Below are 20,532 nucleotides of genomic sequence, written 5' to 3'. Positions count from 1 at the left end.
ACCTAACACAATGAAACAATCTATAATCTTAAACTAGCTGGTCTCCTGCACCTGCCTCCCTTATAGCCAGTTACACATACCTAACACAATGAAACAATCTATAATCTTAAACTAGCTGGTCTCCTGCACCTGCCTCCCTTATAGCCAGTTACCCATACCTAACACAATGAAACAATCTATAATCTTAAACTAGCTGGTCTCCTGCACCTGCCTCCCTTATAGCCAGTTACACATACCTAACACAATGAAACAATCTATAATCTTAAACTAGCTGGTCTCCTGCACCTGCCTCCCTTATAGCCAGTTACACATACCTAACACAATGAAACAATCTATAATCTTAAACTAGCTGGTCTCCTGCACCTGCCTCCCTTATAGCCAGTTACACATACCTAACACAATGAAACAATCTATAATCTTAAACTAGCTGGTCTCCTGCACCTGCCTCCCTTATAGCCAGTTACACATACCTAACACAATGAAACAATCTATAATCTTAAACTAGCTGGTCTCCTGCACCTGCCTCCCTTATAGCCAGTTACCCATACCTAACACAATGAAACAATCTATAATCTTAAACTAGCTGGTCTCCTGCACCTGCCTCCCTTATAGCCAGTTACACATACCTAACACAATGAAACAATCTATAATCTTAAACTAGCTGGTCTCCTGCACCTGCCTCCTTATAGCCAGTTACACATACCTAACACAATGAAACAATCTATAATCTTAAACTAGCTGGTCTCCCACCTGCCTCCCATATAGCCAGTTACACATACCTAACACAATGAAACAATCTATAATCTTAAACTAGCTGGTCTCCTGCACCTGCCTCCCTTATAGCCAGTTACACATACCTAACACAATGAAACAATCTATAATCTTAAACTAGCTGGTCTCCTGCACCTGCCTCCCTTATAGCCAGTTACACATACCTAACACAATGAAACAATCTATAATCTTAAACTAGCTGGTCTCCTGCACCTGCCTCCCTTATAGCCAGTTACACATACCTAACACAATGAAACAATCTATAATCTTAAACTAGCTGGTCTCCTGCACCTGCCTCCCTTATAGCCAGTTACACATACCTAACACAATGAAACAATCTATAATCTTAAACTAGCTGGTCTCCTGCACCTGCCTCCCTTATAGCCAGTTACACATACCTAACACAATGAAACAATCTATAATCTTAAACTAGCTGGTCTCCTGCACCTGCCTCCCTTATAGCCAGTTACACATACCTAACACAATGAAACAATCTATAATCTTAAACTAGCTGGTCTCCTGCACCTGCCTCCCTTATAGCCAGTTACACATACCTAACACAATGAAACAATCTATAATCTTAAACTAGCTGGTCTCCTGCACCTGCCTCCTTATAGCCAGTTACCCTTATAGCCATGTTATCTTAAACATACCTAACACAATGAAACAATCTATAATCTTAAACTAGCTGGTCTCCTGCACCTGCCTCCCTTATAGCCAGTTACACATACCTAACACAATGAAACAATCTATAATCTTAAACTAGCTGGTCTCCTGCACCTGCCTCCCTTATAGCCAGTTACACATACCTAACACAATGAAACAATCTATAATCTTAAACTAGCTGGTCTCCTGCACCTGCCTCCCTTATAGCCAGTTACACATACCTAACACAATGAAACAATCTATAATCTTAAACTAGCTGGTCTCCTGCACCTGCCTCCCTTATAGCCAGTTACACATACCTAACACAATGAAACAATCTATAATCTTAAACTAGCTGGTCTCCTGCACCTGCCTCCCTTATAGCCAGTTACCCATACCTAACACAATGAAACAATCTATAATCTTAAACTAGCTGGTCTCCTGCACCTGCCTCCCTTATAGCCAGTTACACATACCTAACACAATGAAACAATCTATAATCTTAAACTAGCTGGTCTCATGCTTTTCATGTCATATTTGGAGCAACCATTGAATTCTGTCTGCAATTAAACGTTCTCACATCGCATTTAAAAAAATATATTATGTTAACTTTGAACTAGCTTTTTTCATCATATTTGGAAAAACATTGAATTGGCTGGACTTAAAAAAGTAACATATTGACATTTTTATAGTAGAATTATTTGTCACATATAGACGTTTTGACAAATGTCGATTTTGACTGCAAATGAATAACATGTTTCACATAAATACATTAGCCTTACTGTGGGAGCATTTGACGTGAGTTTTTGTAATGGTGTGTGTCACTGTGTATGGGGACAGCCACAGTGATACACACCACAACAAAAACCTCAGCCCGAGTGCTGGTCATGGCAGCACATACTTACTGAAACCTCAGCAGACTCTGTGACAATTAACTGCTTATACGACAATACCTGCCCCAATCCAAATATATTTAGTGCAGAGTTAGTGCAGTGATACCTTATATCTAATACTGATATCCAACTTTGCGCAACACAGACCTAATGCCATAGTCATACATAAAAAAACATGTTTTGTTTTCTTTAGTTATATCATGTGACAAGACACCTACAAAGATAATATCAAAATAACAAAGGGCTGGCCCTTTTCTTAGCTGAGCTATACATATGTAGTCTGAAAATATTTGCCTAAAATCTGCTAAGTTATCTTGATGATAAGAGGTAGCAATGAAAGGTCGAGGTCTTTAATCATGTGTTGAACACTGGTACTTACATTTGCCATTATCGTTTACAGTGTCATATCGCTCGTCATAAAACTGATGTTGATATGAGTTGATGTATGGATGGACAAAAATATAGATTAACATACAAATGAATGATGATTCAACCAAAATAACAGACATAGTGGGAACATTTTGGTCTTGTGGTAGAGCGTATCCACACTGGATATTAGTTATGTAATGAGAGGTAACAGACAGGAAACCAGCCATGTCATTCACCACACTGAGGGAACAGGTGCTTCCCCATAACACAGGCACACTAACTGAAACCTCCTCTGGACTGAGGGTGCATAGAGCCCTCAGAAACCACCACTATGTTATGAAACAGTGGGTGCAAATGTCACTTTCTAAATCAACAAGCATTCAGTCTTTAGCCTGTTTTTCAATTGTACAGTAAAAGTGAATCTAAAATATTTTTCTCAACAGTCCTACAACAAATACCAACCAAATTCTTGCTTCTGAGTTAATTGATCAATTGACTCCTTATTTAGGTAGAGAATGTAAATTCCTGGCCCACCAATGAACTCAGTCCCTGAAGGCAAGGATGATAACTGGCAGATACTGCAGCCTGAGGACTTGGATAACCTTTTACTACATGCCATACAGCTCTGGAACTAGAAAAGTTACATGGCACCACAATGTTGTGTAAACATCTGTCACAAAGTGGCAACATGTCCTCCCCTCCCTCAGTCCACATAATTAGTCAACACAATACACAATATTTTCCATGAATTTCATGTTTGACTGACATTAAGAAGGGCTAGGTTTAAGCAAACCAGTCCTCTTCCCTGCAGCAGCGATGTAGTCTAGTCACCAAACCTTGAGTCCGAGTAAAGTCCCTAGTGATCGAGTCAGATTCCTCGAGTCCAAGCTTGAGTCATGAGTCCTTTGGTAGTGCTAAAAGCTGCATTTCAACAATCTTTGAACCTACATTACATGAAGCAGAATGCTAACCATCTTAAAGTATTGCACATTATTCGGGATAGCTTGCTACAGTAATTCAGTAGCTATTGTAACTATGTTGAATTAAGCCAAGTGGAGAGACTTGGCTTAAGGTAACTACCATTGGTTCACCTCCTACCTCACTAACCGCAAGCAGTACGTCACACTTTGTGAGGCAAGATCAGGGGACTCCACCATTTACTGTGGTGTCCCAGATGGGTGGGTGTTAGGACCTATCCTCTTCCTGCTCTACATGCTCCCACTTGACCAGATCTACAGACAACACAGTGTCCAATTCCACTGCAATGCAGACGTCACAAAGGTGAACATTAAAACAAATCCTGACACATCATCTGCTTTGTCAACATTGTCCAACTGTCTGGAAGGTGGTCAAATCTCGGATGCAGAACAACTTCCTCCATCTCAACAGCAGCAAGACATAAGCAATGCTGATAAGCACACTCCAGCAGATCACCAACTCCTGCAGCATCCGCCCTGCCATAGATGGCCACATCATCACACTCACATCAGTCATCCCTAATTTTGGTGTCAAATTCGACCCGTCTCTTTCCTTCCATGCCCACCTAAGTCACTTCTTTAAAATGTCATTCTTTCAACTGAAGAACATTTCCCAATTAAGACTCTCACCACATCTGATGCAGAAAAGCTAATACATGCATTTACTGGGGGGCTGCCTGCAAATTCAGTTCATGAACTACAGCTCATCCAAAACAGTGCCGTAAGGATTCTGACACAAACAAAATAGTCTGCCCCCATCACTTCCATCCTTGCTGATCTCAAAAGAAAAGAAAATTGTATTTGTCACATAGTGGTCACAAAACAACAGGTACAGAAAAATGATTACTTACAAGCCCATAACCAACAATGCAGTCTCAATTTGGGACAGGGGGCAGTATTTTCACGTCCGGATTAAATGCGTGTCCAAAGTAAACGGCCTGCTACTCAGACCCAGAAGCTAAGATATGCATATTATTAGTTGATTTGGATAGAAAACACTGAAGTTTCTAAAACTGTTTTAATCATGTCTGTGAGTATAACGTAAATTATTTGGCAGGCAAAACCCAGAGGACAAACCGTCCAGATCTCTTTTTTTTAGGTCACTCTCTTTTCAATGGGTTTTCATTGGGAATCAGGATTTCTAATCAACTTTCCTGCAGTTCCTATCGCTTCCACTGGATGTCAACAATCTTTAGAAATTGGTTGAGGTTTTTCCTTTGAGAAATGAAGAAGTAACACTGTTCAGAATGAGGGTAGAGAGAAGTGTACTCTTTGATAGAGGCGAGTGACCTGAAAAGCTCGCTCCACTTTGTTTTCCTCCGGTATTGAACACAGATCATCCAGTCTTCAATTGTATCGATTATTTACGTTAAAAATACCTAAAGTTGTATTAGGAAAGTAATTTGAGATGTTTGGACAAAGCTTATAGTTAAACTTATGAGACATTTTGTAGTCATGTTGCGCAAATTGGAACCAGTGTTTTTCTGGATCAAACGCGCCAAATAAATTGACATATATCGACGGAATTAATTGAACAAAAGGACCATTTGTGACGTTTATGGGACATTTTGGAGAGCCAACAGAAGAAGCTCGTCAAAGGTAAGGCATGAAATATATCTTTATTTCTGCGTTTTGTGTCGCGCTTGCAAGGTTGAAATATGCTTTTCTGTCTTTGTTTACTGGGGTGCTATCCTCAGATAATAGCATCGTTTGCTTTCGCCGAAAAGCCTTTTTGAAATCTGACATGTTGGCTGGATTCACAGCAAGTATAGCTTTAATTTGGTATCTTGCAAGTGTTATTTCATGAAAGTTAAATTTTTATAGTAATTTATTTGAATTTGACGCTCTGCATTTTCACTGGATTTTGGAAAGTTGGGACACTAGCATCACATATCCCAGAGAGGTTTTAACTTCTTAAGGCTAGGTATCCCGTGGACACCTGTCAACAACATCCGGTGAAATTGGAGGGCGCGCGAAATTCAAATAAATAATAGTAATGTTAAACATTTATGAACATACAAGTGTCTTATATCGATGAAAAGCTTAAATTGTTAATCTAACTGCATTGTCCGATGTACAATAGGCTTTACAGCAAAAGTATACCATGTGATTGTTTGAGGACGGCGCCCCACAGCATATTTTTCAACCAGCACAGGCTTCATAAAATCAAAAATAGCGATTAAATAATCACTTACTTTTTAAAAATCTTCCTCTGTTTGCAATCCCAAGTGTCCCAGCTAACAAATGAATGGTAATTTTGTTAGATTAAATCCGTTCTTATATCCTAAAAAGCCTGTTTAGTTGGCGCCATCGATTTCAGTAATCCACTTGTTCAACATGCAGACAAAAGAATGGCAAAAAGCTACCACTAAACTTTGTTCAAGTAAGTCAAACTATGTTTCTATTTAATCCTCAGGTACCCTAAAATGTAAATAAACTATAATATTTCATACGGAAAGAAGTATGTTCAATAGAAAAGTAAAATTAGGAAGTGCGTGTCCACAGACTGATTTTCCACTGTGAATCTTTGTACCAAAACTCAAAATTCTTACTAGTTTTGGAAGAAAAAATCCTGATACCTTGAACAAAGACTGTTGTCATCTGGTGGAAGCCATAGGAATTGCAATCTGGCAGCTGGAAATGCATAGGACCCATAGCTTTACATTATAAGAGCCTGGTACCTAAAAATAAAAGATTCTGGTTGGTTTTTCTTTGGATTTTCTCCTACCATATAAATTGTGTTATAGTCTCAAACATTAGTTAAACCTTTATACAAACTTTGAAGTGTTGTCTATCCAATGCTACCGATTATATGCATATCCTGGCTTCTGGGCCTGAGTAGTAGTTAACTTTGGCCACTTCAGTCAGGTGGAAATTCAGAAAAATAGACCTTAGTTGATTTGTCGTATTCACAGGATACAAATGGTACACAGTATAATGAAATGCTTACTTGCAGGTTCACCTATCAACAATATGACAGTAATAAGAATAGGAGTAAGTATGCAAAAAATAAAAGCTCAATGGAATATAAATATAATACAATTAGCAGAAATATAAATTCAAGAAAGGCACAAACAATTTACAGTAGGATATTTACATGTGCTGGGGAGGGTGAGTACGGAGAGAAAAGTGTTGAATTATGCAGTAAGTTTGTGCAATAATTTTACAAGTCCAAAAGCAGTAGTCATGGTTTGTGGGTTTGTGCATGTCAAATCAAATCAAATTTGTCACATGTGCTGAATACAACAAGTGTAGACTTTACCATGAAATGCGTACTTACAAGCGCGTTCACAACAAAGCAGTTAAAAAGTATGAAAATTAAAAAATAGATCAAAAGACAATAGTAACACAAAATAATATCACAATAAAATATCAATAACAGGCTATATACAACGAGTACAAGTACCGAGTCAGTGTACTGGGGTACAAGATAGTTGGGGTGATTGATTAAGGGTAATATGTACATGTAGGTAGGTGGTGAAAAGCAGAAAGTCCGGGAAGCTGTTTAATGAACTGTTCAGCAGTCTCATAGCTTTGTGGTAGAGCTGTTCAGGAGGCTTTTGGTCCCAGACTTGGCACTGGTACGCTTGCCGTTCGGTAGCAGGAAAAAACAGACTGTGGGCATGTGAGTGGATGTGTGAGCGAGTGCATGTCTTCAAAGGTTGTGAAAAGTCCATGCAAATAAACTGTTGGTGTAGAGGTGGTCGTCCTGGTTCAGGTGTTCAGCAGTCTGATAGTGTGTGGGTAAAAGCTGTCTCTGAGCCCCGAGACTCAATGCTCCGATGCCGTCTGCCAACCAGTAAAGGCCTGAACAGTCTGTGGCTGGGTATGTGGGGTCCTTGATGATGTTATGTGCCTTCCTCAGGTACCGCTTGAAGTTCATGTACTTTACAGGTGGGAGCACGGCACCAGTGATGGACAGGGACGTCTTCCCCACCTGTTGAAGGTCCTTGTGGTCGAGAGCGGAGCAATTTCCATACCAGGTTGTGATGCAGCCGGTCAAGATGCTCTCAATGGTGCAGCAGTAGAAGTTGGAGAGTATAAGGGGGGGACATGCCAAGTTTCTGCATCTGCCTTTGGAAGTAGAGGAGCTGTTGCTCCTCCTTGACCAGAGTGATGTTGTTGTGTGTCCATGTCAGGTTCTCTGTGATTTGGATGCAGAGGAACTGTTGCTCCTCCTTGACCAGAGTGATGTTGTTGTGTGTCCATGTCAGGTTCTCTGTGATTTGGATGCAGAGGAACTGTTGCTCCTCCTTGACCAGAGTGATGTTGTTGTGTGTCCATGTCAGGTTCTCTGTGATTTGGATGCAGAGGAGCTGTTGCCTCCTTGACCAGAGTGATGTTGTTGTGTGTCCATGTCAGGTTCTCTGTGATTTGGAAGTAGAGGAGCTGTTGCTCCTCCTTGACCAGAGTGATGTTGTTGTGTGTCCATGTCAGGTTCTCTGTGATTTGGATGCAGAGGAACTGTTGCTCCTCCTTGACCAGAGTGATGTTGTTGTGTGTCCATGTCAGGTTCTCTGTGATTTGGAAGTAGAGGAGCTGTTGCTCCTCCTTGACCAGAGTGATGTTGTTGTGTGTCCATGTCAGGTTCTCTGTGATTTGGATGCAGAGGAGCTGTTGCTCCTCCTTGACCAGAGTGATGTTGTTGTGTGTCCATGTCAGGTTCTCTGTGATTTGGATGCAGAGGAGCTGTTGCTCCTCCTTGACCAGAGTGATGTTGTTGTGTGTCCATGTCAGGTTCTCTGTGATTTGGAAGTAGAGGAGCTGTTGCTCCTGCTTGACCAGAGTGATGTTGTTGTGTGTCCATGTCAGGTTCTCTGTGATTTGGAAGTAGAGGAGCTGTTGCTCCTCCTTGACCAGAGTGATGTTGTTGTGTGTCCATGTCAGGTTCTCTGTGATTTGGATGCAGAGGAGCTGTTGCTCCTCCTTGACCAGAGTGATGTTGTTGTGTGTCCATGTCAGGTTCTCTGTGATTTGGAAGTAGAGGAGCTGTTGCTCCTCCTTGACCAGAGTGATGTTGTTGTGTGTCCATGTCAGGTTCTCTGTGATTTGGAAGTAGAGGAGCTGTTGCTCCTCCTTGACCAGAGTGATGTTGTTGTGTGTCCATGTCAGGTTCTCTGTGATTTGGATGCAGAGGAGCTGTTGCTCCTCCTTGACCAGAGTGATGTTGTTGTGTGTCCATGTCAGGTTCTCTGTGATTTGGAAGTAGAGGAGCTGTTGCTCCTCCTTGACCAGAGTGATGTTGTTGTGTGTCCATGTCAGGTTCTCTGTGATTTGGAAGTAGAGGAGCTGTTGCTCCTCCTTGACCAGAGTGATGTTGTTGTGTGTCCATGTCAGGTTATCTGTGATTTGGAAGTAGAGGAGCTGTTGCTCCTCCTTGACCAGAGTGATGTTGTTGTGTGTCCATGTCAGGTTCTCTGTGATTTGGATGCAGAGGAGCTGTTGCTCCTCCTTGACCAGAGTGATGTTGTTGTGTGTCCATGTCAGGTTCTCTGTGATTTGGAAGTAGAGGAGCTGTTGCTCCTCCTTGACCAGAGTGATGTTGTTGTGTGTCCATGTCAGGTTCTCTGTGATTTGGATGCAGAGGAGCTGTTGCTCCTCCTTGACCAGAGTGATGTTGTTGTGTGTCCATGTCAGGTTCTCTGTGATTTGGATGCAGAGGAGCTGTTGCTCCTCCTTGACCAGAGTGATGTTGTTGTGTGTCCATGTCAGGTTCTCTGTGATTTGGAAGTAGAGGAGCTGTTGCTCCTCCTTGACCAGAGTGATGTTGTTGTGTGTCCATGTCAGGTTCTCTGTGATTTGGATGCAGAGGAGCTGTTGCTCCTGACCTTGACCAGAGTGATGTTGTTGTGTGTCCATGTCAGGTTCTCTGTGATTTGGAAGTAGAGGAGCTGTTGCTCCTCCTTGACCAGAGTGATGTTGTTGTGTGTCCATGTCAGGTTCTCTGTGATTTGGATGCAGAGGAGCTGTTGCTCCTCCTTGACCAGAGTGATGTTGTTGTGTGTCCATGTCAGGTTCTCTGTGATTTGGAAGTAGAGGAGCTGTTGCTCCTCCTTGACCAGAGTGATGTTGTTGTGTGTCCATGTCAGGTTCTCTGTGATTTGGATGCAGAGGAGCTGTTGCTCCTCCTTGACCAGAGTGGTGTTGTTGTGTGTCCATGTCAGGTTCTCTGTGATTTGGAAGTAGAGGAGCTGTTGCTCCTCCTTGACCAGAGTGATGTTGTTGTGTGTCCATGTCAGGTTCTCTGTGATTTGGAAGTAGAGGAGCTGTTGCTCCTCCTTGACCAGAGTGATGTTGTTGTGTGTCCATGTCAGGTTCTCTGTGATTTGGAAGTAGAGGAGCTGTTGCTCCTCCTTGACCAGAGTGATGTTGTTGTGTGTCCATGTCAGGTTCTCTGTGATTTGGATGTAGAGGAGCTGTTGCTCCTCCTTGACCAGAGTGATGTTGTTGTGTGTCCATGTCAGGTTCTCTGTGATTTGGAAGTAGAGGAGCTGTTGCTCCTCCTTGACCAGAGTGATGTTGTTGTGTGTCCATGTCAGGTTCTCTGTGATTTGGAAGTAGAGGAGCTGTTGCTCCTCCTTGACCAGAGTGATGTTGTTGTGTGTCCATGTCAGGTTCTCTGTGATTTGGAAGTAGAGGAGCTGTTGCTCCTCCTTGACCAGAGTGATGTTGTTGTGTGTCCATGTCAGGTTCTCTGTGATTTGGAAGTAGAGGAACTGTTGCTCCTCCTTGACCAGAGTGATGTTGTTGTGTGTCCATGTCAGGTTCTCTGTGATTTGGATGCAGAGGAGCTGTTGCTCCTCCTTGACCAGAGTGATGTTGTTGTGTGTCCATGTCAGGTTCTCTGTGATTTGGAAGTAGAGGAACTGTTGCTCCTCCTTGACCAGAGTGATGTTGTTGTGTGTCCATGTCAGGTTCTCTGTGATTTGGATGCAGAGGAACTGTTGCTCCTCCTTGACCAGAGTGATGTTGTTGTGTGTCCATGTCAGGTTCTCTGTGATTTGGAAGTAGAGGAGCTGTTGCTCCTCCTTGACCAGAGTGATGTTGTTGTGTGTCCATGTCAGGTTCTCTGTGATTTGGATGCAGAGGAACTGTTGCTCCTCCTTGACCAGAGTGATGTTGTTGTGTGTCCATGTCAGGTTCTCTGTGATTTGGAAGTAGAGGAGCTGTTGCTCCTCCTTGACCAGAGTGATGTTGTTGTGTGTCCATGTCAGGTTCTCTGTGATTTGGAAGTAGAGGAGCTGTTGCTCCTCCTTGACCAGAGTGATGTTGTTGTGTGTCCATGTCAGGTTCTCTGTGATTTGGAAGTAGAGGAGCTGTTGCTCCTCCTTGACCAGAGTGATGTTGTTGTGTGTCCATGTCAGGTTCTCTGTGATTTGGAAGTAGAGGAGCTGTTGCTCCTCCTTGACCAGAGTGATGGTGTTGTGTGTCCATGTCAGGTTCTCTGTGATTTGGAAGTAGAGGAGCTGTTGCTCCTCCTTGACCAGAGTGATGTTGTTGTGTGTCCATGTCAGGTTCTCTGTGATTTGGAAGTAGAGGAGCTGTTGCTCCTCCTTGACCAGAGTGATGGTGTTGTGTGTCCATGTCAGGTTCTCTGTGATTTGGAAGTAGAGGAGCTGTTGCTCCTCCTTGACCAGAGTGATGTTGTTGTGTGTCCATGTCAGGTTCTCTGTGATTTGGAAGTAGAGGAGCTGTTGCTCCTCCTTGACCAGAGTGATGTTGTTGTGTGTCCATGTCAGGTTCTCTGTGATTTGGAAGTAGAGGAGCTGTTGCTCCTCCTTGACCAGAGTGATGTTGTTGTGTGTCCATGTCAGGTTCTCTGTGATTTGGAAGTAGAGGAACTGTTGCTCCTCCTTGACCAGAGTGATGTTGTTGTGTGTCCATGTCAGGTTCTCTGTGATTTGGATGCAGAGGAGCTGTTGCTCCTCCTTGACCAGAGTGATGTTGTTGTGTGTCCATGTCAGGTTCTCTGTGATTTGGAAGTAGAGGAACTGTTGCTCCTCCTTGACCAGAGTGATGTTGTTGTGTGTCCATGTCAGGTTCTCTGTGATTTGGATGCAGAGGAACTGTTGCTCCTCCTTGACCAGAGTGATGTTGTTGTGTGTCCATGTCAGGTTCTCTGTGATTTGGAAGTAGAGGAGCTGTTGCTCCTCCTTGACCAGAGTGATGTTGTTGTGTGTCCATGTCAGGTTCTCTGTGATTTGGATGCAGAGGAACTGTTGCTCCTCCTTGACCAGAGTGATGTTGTTGTGTGTCCATGTCAGGTTCTCTGTGATTTGGAAGTAGAGGAGCTGTTGCTCCTCCTTGACCAGAGTGATGTTGTTGTGTGTCCATGTCAGGTTCTCTGTGATTTGGAAGTAGAGGAGCTGTTGCTCCTCCTTGACCAGAGTGATGTTGTTGTGTGTCCATGTCAGGTTCTCTGTGATTTGGAAGTAGAGGAGCTGTTGCTCCTCCTTGACCAGAGTGATGTTGTTGTGTGTCCATGTCAGGTTCTCTGTGATTTGGAAGTAGAGGAGCTGTTGCTCCTCCTTGACCAGAATGATGGTGTTGTGTGTCCATGTCAGGTTCTCTGTGATTTGGAAGTAGAGGAGCTGTTGCTCCTCCTTGACCAGAGTGATGTTGTTGTGTGTCCATGTCAGGTTCTCTGTGATTTGGAAGTAGAGGAGCTGTTGCTCCTCCTTGACCAGAGTGATGGTGTTGTGTGTCCATGTCAGGTTCTCTGTGATTTGGAAGTAGAGGAGCTGTTGCTCCTCCTTGACCAGAGTGATGTTGTTGTGTGTCCATGTCAGGTTCTCTGTGATTTGGAAGTAGAGGAGCTGTTGCTCCTCCTTGACCAGAGTGATGTTGTTGTGTGTCCATGTCAGGTTCTCTGTGATTTGGAAGTAGAGGAGCTGTTGCTCCTCCTTGACCAGAGTGATGTTGTTGTGTGTCCATGTCAGGTTCTCTGTGATTTGGAAGTAGAGGAGCTGTTGCTCCTCCTTGACCAGAGTGATGTTGTTGTGTGTCCATGTCAGGTTCTCTGTGATTTGGAAGTAGAGGAGCTGTTGCTCCTCCTTGACCAGAGTGATGGTGTTGTGTGTCCATGTCAGGTTCTCTGTGATTTGGAAGTAGAGGAGCTGTTGCTCCTCCTTGACCAGAGTGATGGTGTTGTGTGTCCATGTCAGGTTCTCTGTGATTTGGAAGTAGAGGAGCTGTTGCTCCTCCTTGACCAGAGTGATGTTGTTGTGTGTCCATGTCAGGTTCTCTGTGATTTGGAAGTAGAGGAGCTGTTGCTCCTCCTTGACCAGAGTGATGGTGTTGTGTGTCCATGTCAGGTTCTCTGTGATTTGGAAGTAGAGGAGCTGTTGCTCCTCCTTGACCAGAGTGATGTTGTTGTGTGTCCATGTCAGGTTCTCTGTGATTTGGAAGTAGAGGAGCTGTTGCTCCTCCTTGACCAGAGTGATGTTGTTGTGTGTCCATGTCAGGTTCTCTGTGATTTGGAAGTAGAGGAGCTGTTGCTCCTCCTTGACCAGAGTGATGTTGTTGTGTGTCCATGTCAGGTTCTCTGTGATTTGGAAGTAGAGGAACTGTTGCTCCTCCTTGACCAGAGTGATGTTGTTGTGTGTCCATGTCAGGTTCTCTGTGATTTGGAAGTAGAGGAGCTGTTGCTCCTCCTTGACCAGAGTGATGTTGTTGTGTGTCCATGTCAGGTTCTCTGTGATTTGGATGCAGAGGAACTTGAAGTGACTGACTCTCGCCATAGCACTCCCAGCGATGTGGATTAGGCATATCCTTCTCCCTGCTTCCTGAAGTTGACAATCACCTCTTTCTTTTTGCTGATTTTGAAGGATAGGTTGTTGTCCTGGAAACGCACTGCTTGGTCTCTTACCTCTTCCCTTGTCTCATCACTGTTGTTGATCAGGCCTACAACCGTGGTGTCATCTGAAAACTTGGTGATGGTTGGTGTCGTGTCTGGCCCCGTGTTAAGAGTCAGTGTAGTGGAGGTATTTTTGAGAGTCAGTGTAGTGGAGGAGGTGTTGCCAATCCTCAGCTGTTGTAGCCTGTGGTCTGCCTGTCAGGAAGTCCAGTATCCAGTTGCAAAGGACGGAAACTAGACCCAGGGCCCGAGCTTGGAGGGAACAATGGTATTGAATGCTGAACTATAGTTAATGAACAGCATTCTCACATAGGTGTTCCTCTTTGTCCAGGTGTGATAGAGCTGTATGGATTGCAATGGAGATGGCATCTTGAGTGGATCTGTTGGAGTGTTAAGCAAATTGGAGTGGGTCTAGTGTGTCTGGCATGCTGGCCTTGATGTGTGCCAGCCTTTCAAAGGACTATGATGACAGGGGTGAGTGCAACGGGGTGAGTCATTTAGGCATGTCAGCTTGGTTTTCTTGGGCACTAGAATGATTGTGGTCTTCTAATTGTTTCTATAGAGACGACCAATTAAGTGATGGTCGGCCATTAATGTTTTTTGGCCAAATGTCTGTGTTAAGCGTTGACCTAAATTATACATATCACATTCCGGAATGATGGCCACCATTCACGACCAACTACCAGCAACTGTGTGGAAACAAGGAACAGAGATTTTGACCAATGATTGTTAATTCTGTGTGTCACCAAGGTATCACACCCACAGTATATGGAATGAAATAGCCCTATCAGGATGAATAACTATTAGGATGATGCTCAAGATGCTTCCCATACATCAACATTCACAACAGATTGAGAAAGCAGCGGCTCACTCTCAAAAAGAACAGGAAGAAAAATGTGCTCACACTTTCAGCCAAAGTTAACTTCATGCAACACCTCCGTTTTGATGGGAAGTGCATCTCCCCAGGGAAGGAGCCAACCATCAATATGCCACAAAATAAAGTTCATGAAGCAATAGTTTGAAATGAATTGGGTTTTTAGTTTAGGGGCATATAAACAATTATCACTGTGATTACTATTTCGACTACTGGGGGAAAGGAACCCAAGTCACGATAACTTCTGGTAAGTAGCCTTAACATTCAAGAAGTTATTTAATTATTGACGCATAACTAGTGACTATTCAGGTTATTTTGACTGATTTTGTACGAAGTCGCTCTGGATAAGAGCGTCTGCTAAATGACTTAAATGTAAATGTAAATGTAAGTATTGGTCAGACCATTCACTGTGACAACTACTTTGACTACTGGGGGAAAGGGACCATGGTGACCGTGTCCACAGGTAAAACAAAAACATATTCTGTTTATTTTTGCATTATTATTGAGGTTGGAGTTTGAGTTAAAAGTCCCTCTCTCCTAAACGCTTGAAATATTTATTTTTGGTCTTCACTTGCGGTAGTTTTTGTGCGTGGCACGTATTGAAAGATTGCACTGTGACAATGTTTTTGACTACTGGGGGAAAGGCACAATGGTTACCGTTTCATCAGGTAAGAAAAAGCATTATGATTTCATCAAATGTGTCAGTGATCATTCGAAAAGTCAAATGCATGTGGTTTTTATACAACTCGATTCTAGGCTTCATTTTGTCAATTTGCTAAATTGAATTGAGGATCAAAAACAGTAACGGTAGGCCTACTCTATAACAAAGCCCTATTCATAATCTGGACAAAAACAACTGAAATTCATTGATGTGATTTTAAAACGAACCTTTAAAAAGTATGATATCGATGATATTAAATATCGAACTACATTGGCACAGGTTTTTGTGCGTAGCCTGTATTGGTTATTTGCACTGTGACTACCGTTTTGACTACTGGGGGAAAGGGACAATGGTTACTGTTTCATCAGGTGAGACTTTCAATTGAAAATGTCGTAATCTTACAAATACATTTTGAAGCCGTTTATATTCTAGTGGAAAATGATCGCTTAATTTTAAGGACAAATATTTAATCAATAAAAATATATATGTTTAATCAATCAAAAACGTATATAGCCTACACTCCTAACTACCTGTCTTTTATCAGTGGATATTGTATTTTACGTTTTTGATAACACATTCAACTCGGTGTAACCGATGTGCATGTATTTGGAGTGAACAATATCCTACCCTGGTAATAAATCATCCTGTATTAAACCTAGCCTACTTAATGAATGTTAAATAATGTTAAATGTTAAATAACCCGACGATGTAAAATAGAATTGTCCTCAGAATTGTTAACTATTTTATTTGGTCAGTGTTGGTTGATTTATGTATTTATCTTTTCATGGTGTATTCTATAAAATGGTTGGGCTTTATGGAGTATTTGTAACACATTATTTATCTTACAGCCTCATCAACTGCTCCGACTTTGTTCCCTCTTGCGCAATGTGGCTCCGGGACCGGAGATATGATGACTCTGGGTTGCATTGCCACTGGCTTCACGCCTGCCTCCCTCACCTTCAAATGGAATGACGAAGGCGGGAATTCCCTGACTGATTTCGTTCAGTACCCTGCGGTCCAAACCCGTGGAAGCTACATGGGAGTCAGTCAACTCCGTGTAAAGAGAGCAGACTGGGACAGTAAAACATTTGAATGCGCCGTGGAACATTCTGCTGGATCAAAGAAAGTACCAGTGAAAAAACAACGTAAGATGTATTTGTTTATCTATTTAATAACATATGTCACTAAAAAATAATAATATATTATTGAGTTTAATGTATTTATATCCATGTAGCCTATTCATCTACTAATTTCGTAAAAAACAGCCTCTGTGATAATCATAATTTGCTGGTAATTTTATGTTTAGTTTTGTTGAAAGACACATTTTTAGAAATCAAAATATTGAAGACAATAAGTTTATGAAATCTGAATAAGACCTAAAAATTGCACATGTTTTTGCTGGAAAATTCCACTGCTGAAATAATGGACTATACAGCCTAGGGTACAATAACTTTGATGCTGAAATAATGGACTATACAGCCTAGGGTACAATAACTTTGATGCTGAAATAATGGACTATACAGCCTAGGGTACAATAACTTTGATGCTGAAATAATGGACTATACAGCCTAGGGTACAATATTACAATTGTTATCAACGCGCATGCAGTAATTTAGTAACACCTAAATCATTTAGTAACACCTAAATTACCTGACACCTTCCGGCAAAATTAACAATAAATGCATTAAAACGTAGTCATTGCTAATTGCCGTTCACTGTAACAATCAACATTTGTGTCACTGTCACCCACTGTAGAATAAACCATTTAGGCCAATTGTATAAACATTGATAGGTGTCAGTCTAGTTGTGGTGAATGTGCTATGGCACTAGGATGAGAGTTGGTTGGAGTGGCTGTAGCTTGCCCCTTTAGTTGCTGACTATTTAAGCCATCTCCCCTGAGAAGACATGCATCAAACAGAGTTCAGCTCTTTTTGCTTTCGTCTGCCCGCATAATTATTCTATGTCCACAGTCTAAGACGGTATATACTTTGATATACACTTTAAAAAAATGAAAGAATATTTACTTGAATAGTACCGATTCAACGTTTGGTAACAGAATGACAGCACAAACCGTCATTCTGTTACCAAATTTTGTCTTCACTGTTCTTCAAGTAAATGTGTTTTTGTCAAATTTTCTGTGGAAATTGTAAAAATGAGTCCTTGTGGATAGAGTTGCATGGTTTGTTTTAGTTTGATTTTTTTTTAGAAGTGAAATATCGGAGTCTCACTGTCACTCTGTTACCATGAAATTTCCCATAAGCTGTTTAGCTGTTCTGTTCATCTTTACTGCGCATGTGTAGCCTATGCCAGCTTCTGCAAATGTATGTTGTTTTCTCTCTGCTTCTGCATATATATATATATATGTGTGTGTATGTTTGTTTTTTAGCGGAATATCTGCAGCAGCCGTCTCTTTACGTAATGACCCCCTCTAAAGAGGAGATGGCAGAAAATAAGACGGCTTCCTTCGCCTGCTTTGCCAATGACTTTTCACCCCGTACACACACAATCAAATGGATGAGGATGGAAAAAGGAACAGAAAACGAAGTTTTATCTGATTTCACGAGTTCTTGTGAGAGTGAGAAGAGGAGTGAGAAAACTCTGTACAGCACAACCAGCTATCTCAGAGTCAATGAGAGTGAGTGGAAGAGTGAAGAAGTAACATTCACTTGCGTGTTTGAGAACAAAGCTGGAAATGTGAGCAGAACTGTGGGCTACACTTCATCAGATGGTGAGTAAAATTCGTCAGATTATCTTCTCTTGGTACCTCATTAAGGGAGCATCAAGAAGCAGGGCTTTTGTGACAGAGCTCTAGGCCATATTGAAAAGTTAGCAGATTTTTCTAATTAGCACTTAAATGTTTTTCTTAAATTGCATAAAAATAGCCCATGCATGAAAAAGGATTGATTGTGACCAGCCAGCTGGAGGGAAAACAGAATAACCTACATTGATCCAAGACATACAAACTGTTTACATTTTAATTGCTGCTCTCACAAACAGCTTGGTGAACATTCCTTACATCCTTTCTCAGCAGGTCCAGTCCATGGACATTCAGTAGTCATTACGATCATCGAGCCGTCTCTTGAGGATATGCTTATGAACAAAAAAGCTGAGCTTGTGTGCGATGTCAATGAACTAGTTCCTGGCTTCGTGTGCGTCAAATGGGAAAATGACAAGGGAAAGACCTTAACCAGCCGAAAGGGTGCCACTGACAAAATTGCCATACTTGACATCACTTATGAGGACTGGAGCAATGGGACAGTATTCTACTGCGCTGTAGATCACATGGAAAACCTGGGGACCTTGGTAAAGAAAGCCTACAAGAGGGAGACCGGTAAGACACACTGCTTTGGTTTCCCCCTCACTTTTCTTTTTACTTAATTGGGATTTCATATTTACAATGTTTCAAAACCTATTAAACAGATATCCAATTGTCCATCATGTGGGAATTAAAAATTATGATAGGAGATTGTGTAGACTAGTGAAAAGTGACTTTAATTGTCAGAGTTGCAAGGAACCAAATGGAGCTGATAGCAATTTGATCTGATTAAATCAGATGATGACTGACTGCAAAATGACAAAATGCTTGTCTATGAAGGGTCCCTTTGGCCTCTCAAGACGAAACTCTTGTGAGGGAAGACATTGTTTGATTGGCTTAATATAGGCAGCATTCAGCTAAATGTAAATTGTTTGCCAAGTACTTTCGTGGGGAGAAGCCCTGACTGTTCTCTCATGCTTCCAGGAGGAGATCCACAGCGTCCATCTGTCTTTCTGCTGGCTCCAGCAGAACAAACTAGTGATAATACGGTGACCCTGACTTGCTACGTCAAAGACTTCTACCCCAAGGACGTTTTAGTGGCTTGGCTTGTTGACGATGAGCTGGTGGAGAGAACGAGCAGTTCAGCATCGTACCAATTCAACACCACTAGCCAGATTCAATCAGGAAGGACCTACTCTGTCTACAGTCAGCTCACATTTAGCAATGACTTGTGGAAGAACGAAGAAGTGGTGTATAGCTGTGTAGTTTACCACGAAAGCATGATCAAGTCCACAAAAATTCTTATGAGAACCATTGACAGAACCTCAAACCAACCCAACCTAGTTAACCTCAGCTTGAATGTGCCTCAGAGCTGCAAGGCCCAGTAGAGGTTGTGTTGTGTTTTGTTGATGTGTGTTGCTGCGTGTTACTCTGCTGTTTGTGTCAGTGACATAACATGTTGTGTGTCTTTTAAGTGCAGAATCAAAATCCAAATAAAAACTTGAAATCATTAATCCTGTTGATGTACTGTATGTCATGCAGTTCCTACTCATGTCTGTCCCGTCTCCCCACTTTTGTGCATAGCTTCAGTATCTCTGTTTGGGGAAAATGTCAACTCTCTCTGTCAACTAATGATAAAGTGACAATACAAGTCAAGTAAAGTATTGATGCTTCAAATTTGCAATCAGGCCAAATTACCATGCAATATGTCTGTAATACAGTAATGGTGGACAGTGAATAATGTATTAGTATAAAGCTTATTTTGCACACTGAGCTATAGTCTTGTACACAATAGAGAAGTGATATACACTCACATTGTTAAAATGTTCCCCTGATGATAGGAATGAACTATGGAAGTGTAGCTCTAGCATTAGCAACCCAGTTATCTGCTGTTTCAGATATTCTCCTCATGTCTTTGGTGTAATCAGATGTAGTTCATTGAACTTAATCAGGCTGTCCTGTCTTCTTGTTGTTTGGCTTTGTGTGCTTCTGTTCCCGCTACTGGGTCTCACCTATAGAAATGCTATAGCCCGTTCTATTGATTCAAGTCTACCACCATGGGTTTGGAAATGGATGAGATATGACTACGGTTCGTTCACAAGAAGCAAGCCAAGCCAAGTAGAAGTTGATCGGCAAGTGTGCCGTTTGGCCAAAGCAAGTCAGGGTCACCTTCACTGCTGGTTTGATATCCTCATGTTTTAGATTTTCAATGTGTTGTATTCGTTAAGTAATAACTCAGTAATTGATGAAAGGTCATAGGGGGTGAGGCAGAAAAAACATGCTCAAGTCCAGTAGACAAAGTATGCTTTAGATTTTATTCTCACGTCCTACCGAATATCACAGTATTATCTATGACTGATACCGGAGACAGTATTATCTATGACTGATACCAGAGACAGTATTATCTATGACTGATACCGGAGACAGTATTATCTATGACTGATACCGGAGACAGTATTATCTATGACTGATACCGGAGACAGTATTATCTATGACTGATACCGGAGACAGTATTATCTATGACTGATACCGGAGACAGTATTATCTATGACTGATACCAGAGACAGTATTATCTATGACTGATACCGGAGACAGTATTATCTATGACTGATACCAGAGACAGTATTATCTATGACTGATACCGGAGACAGTATTATCTATGACTAATACCGGAGACAGTATTATCTATGACTGATACCGGAGACAGTATTATCTATGACTGATACCGGAG

General features: G+C 41.9%; 1 gene segment (V, D, J or C); it reads left to right on the top strand.

Moving 5' to 3' along the window:
* LOC123998671 overlaps positions 1-20,532 on the top strand; it is a 93,908-nt gene that overhangs the window by 57,953 nt on the left and 15,423 nt on the right. The window contains 2 exon segments of the C gene segment in view: positions 15,361-15,414; positions 15,895-16,191. Coding sequence covers positions 15,361-15,414; positions 15,895-16,191 — 351 coding nt within the window.

This window comes from Oncorhynchus gorbuscha, linkage group LG16 (assembly GCF_021184085.1).
Source record: "Oncorhynchus gorbuscha isolate QuinsamMale2020 ecotype Even-year linkage group LG16, OgorEven_v1.0, whole genome shotgun sequence".
Lineage (NCBI taxonomy): Eukaryota > Metazoa > Chordata > Actinopteri > Salmoniformes > Salmonidae > Oncorhynchus > Oncorhynchus gorbuscha.
Note: the sequence above shows the minus strand (reverse complement) of the source record. Positions and strands in the feature narration are given on the sequence as shown.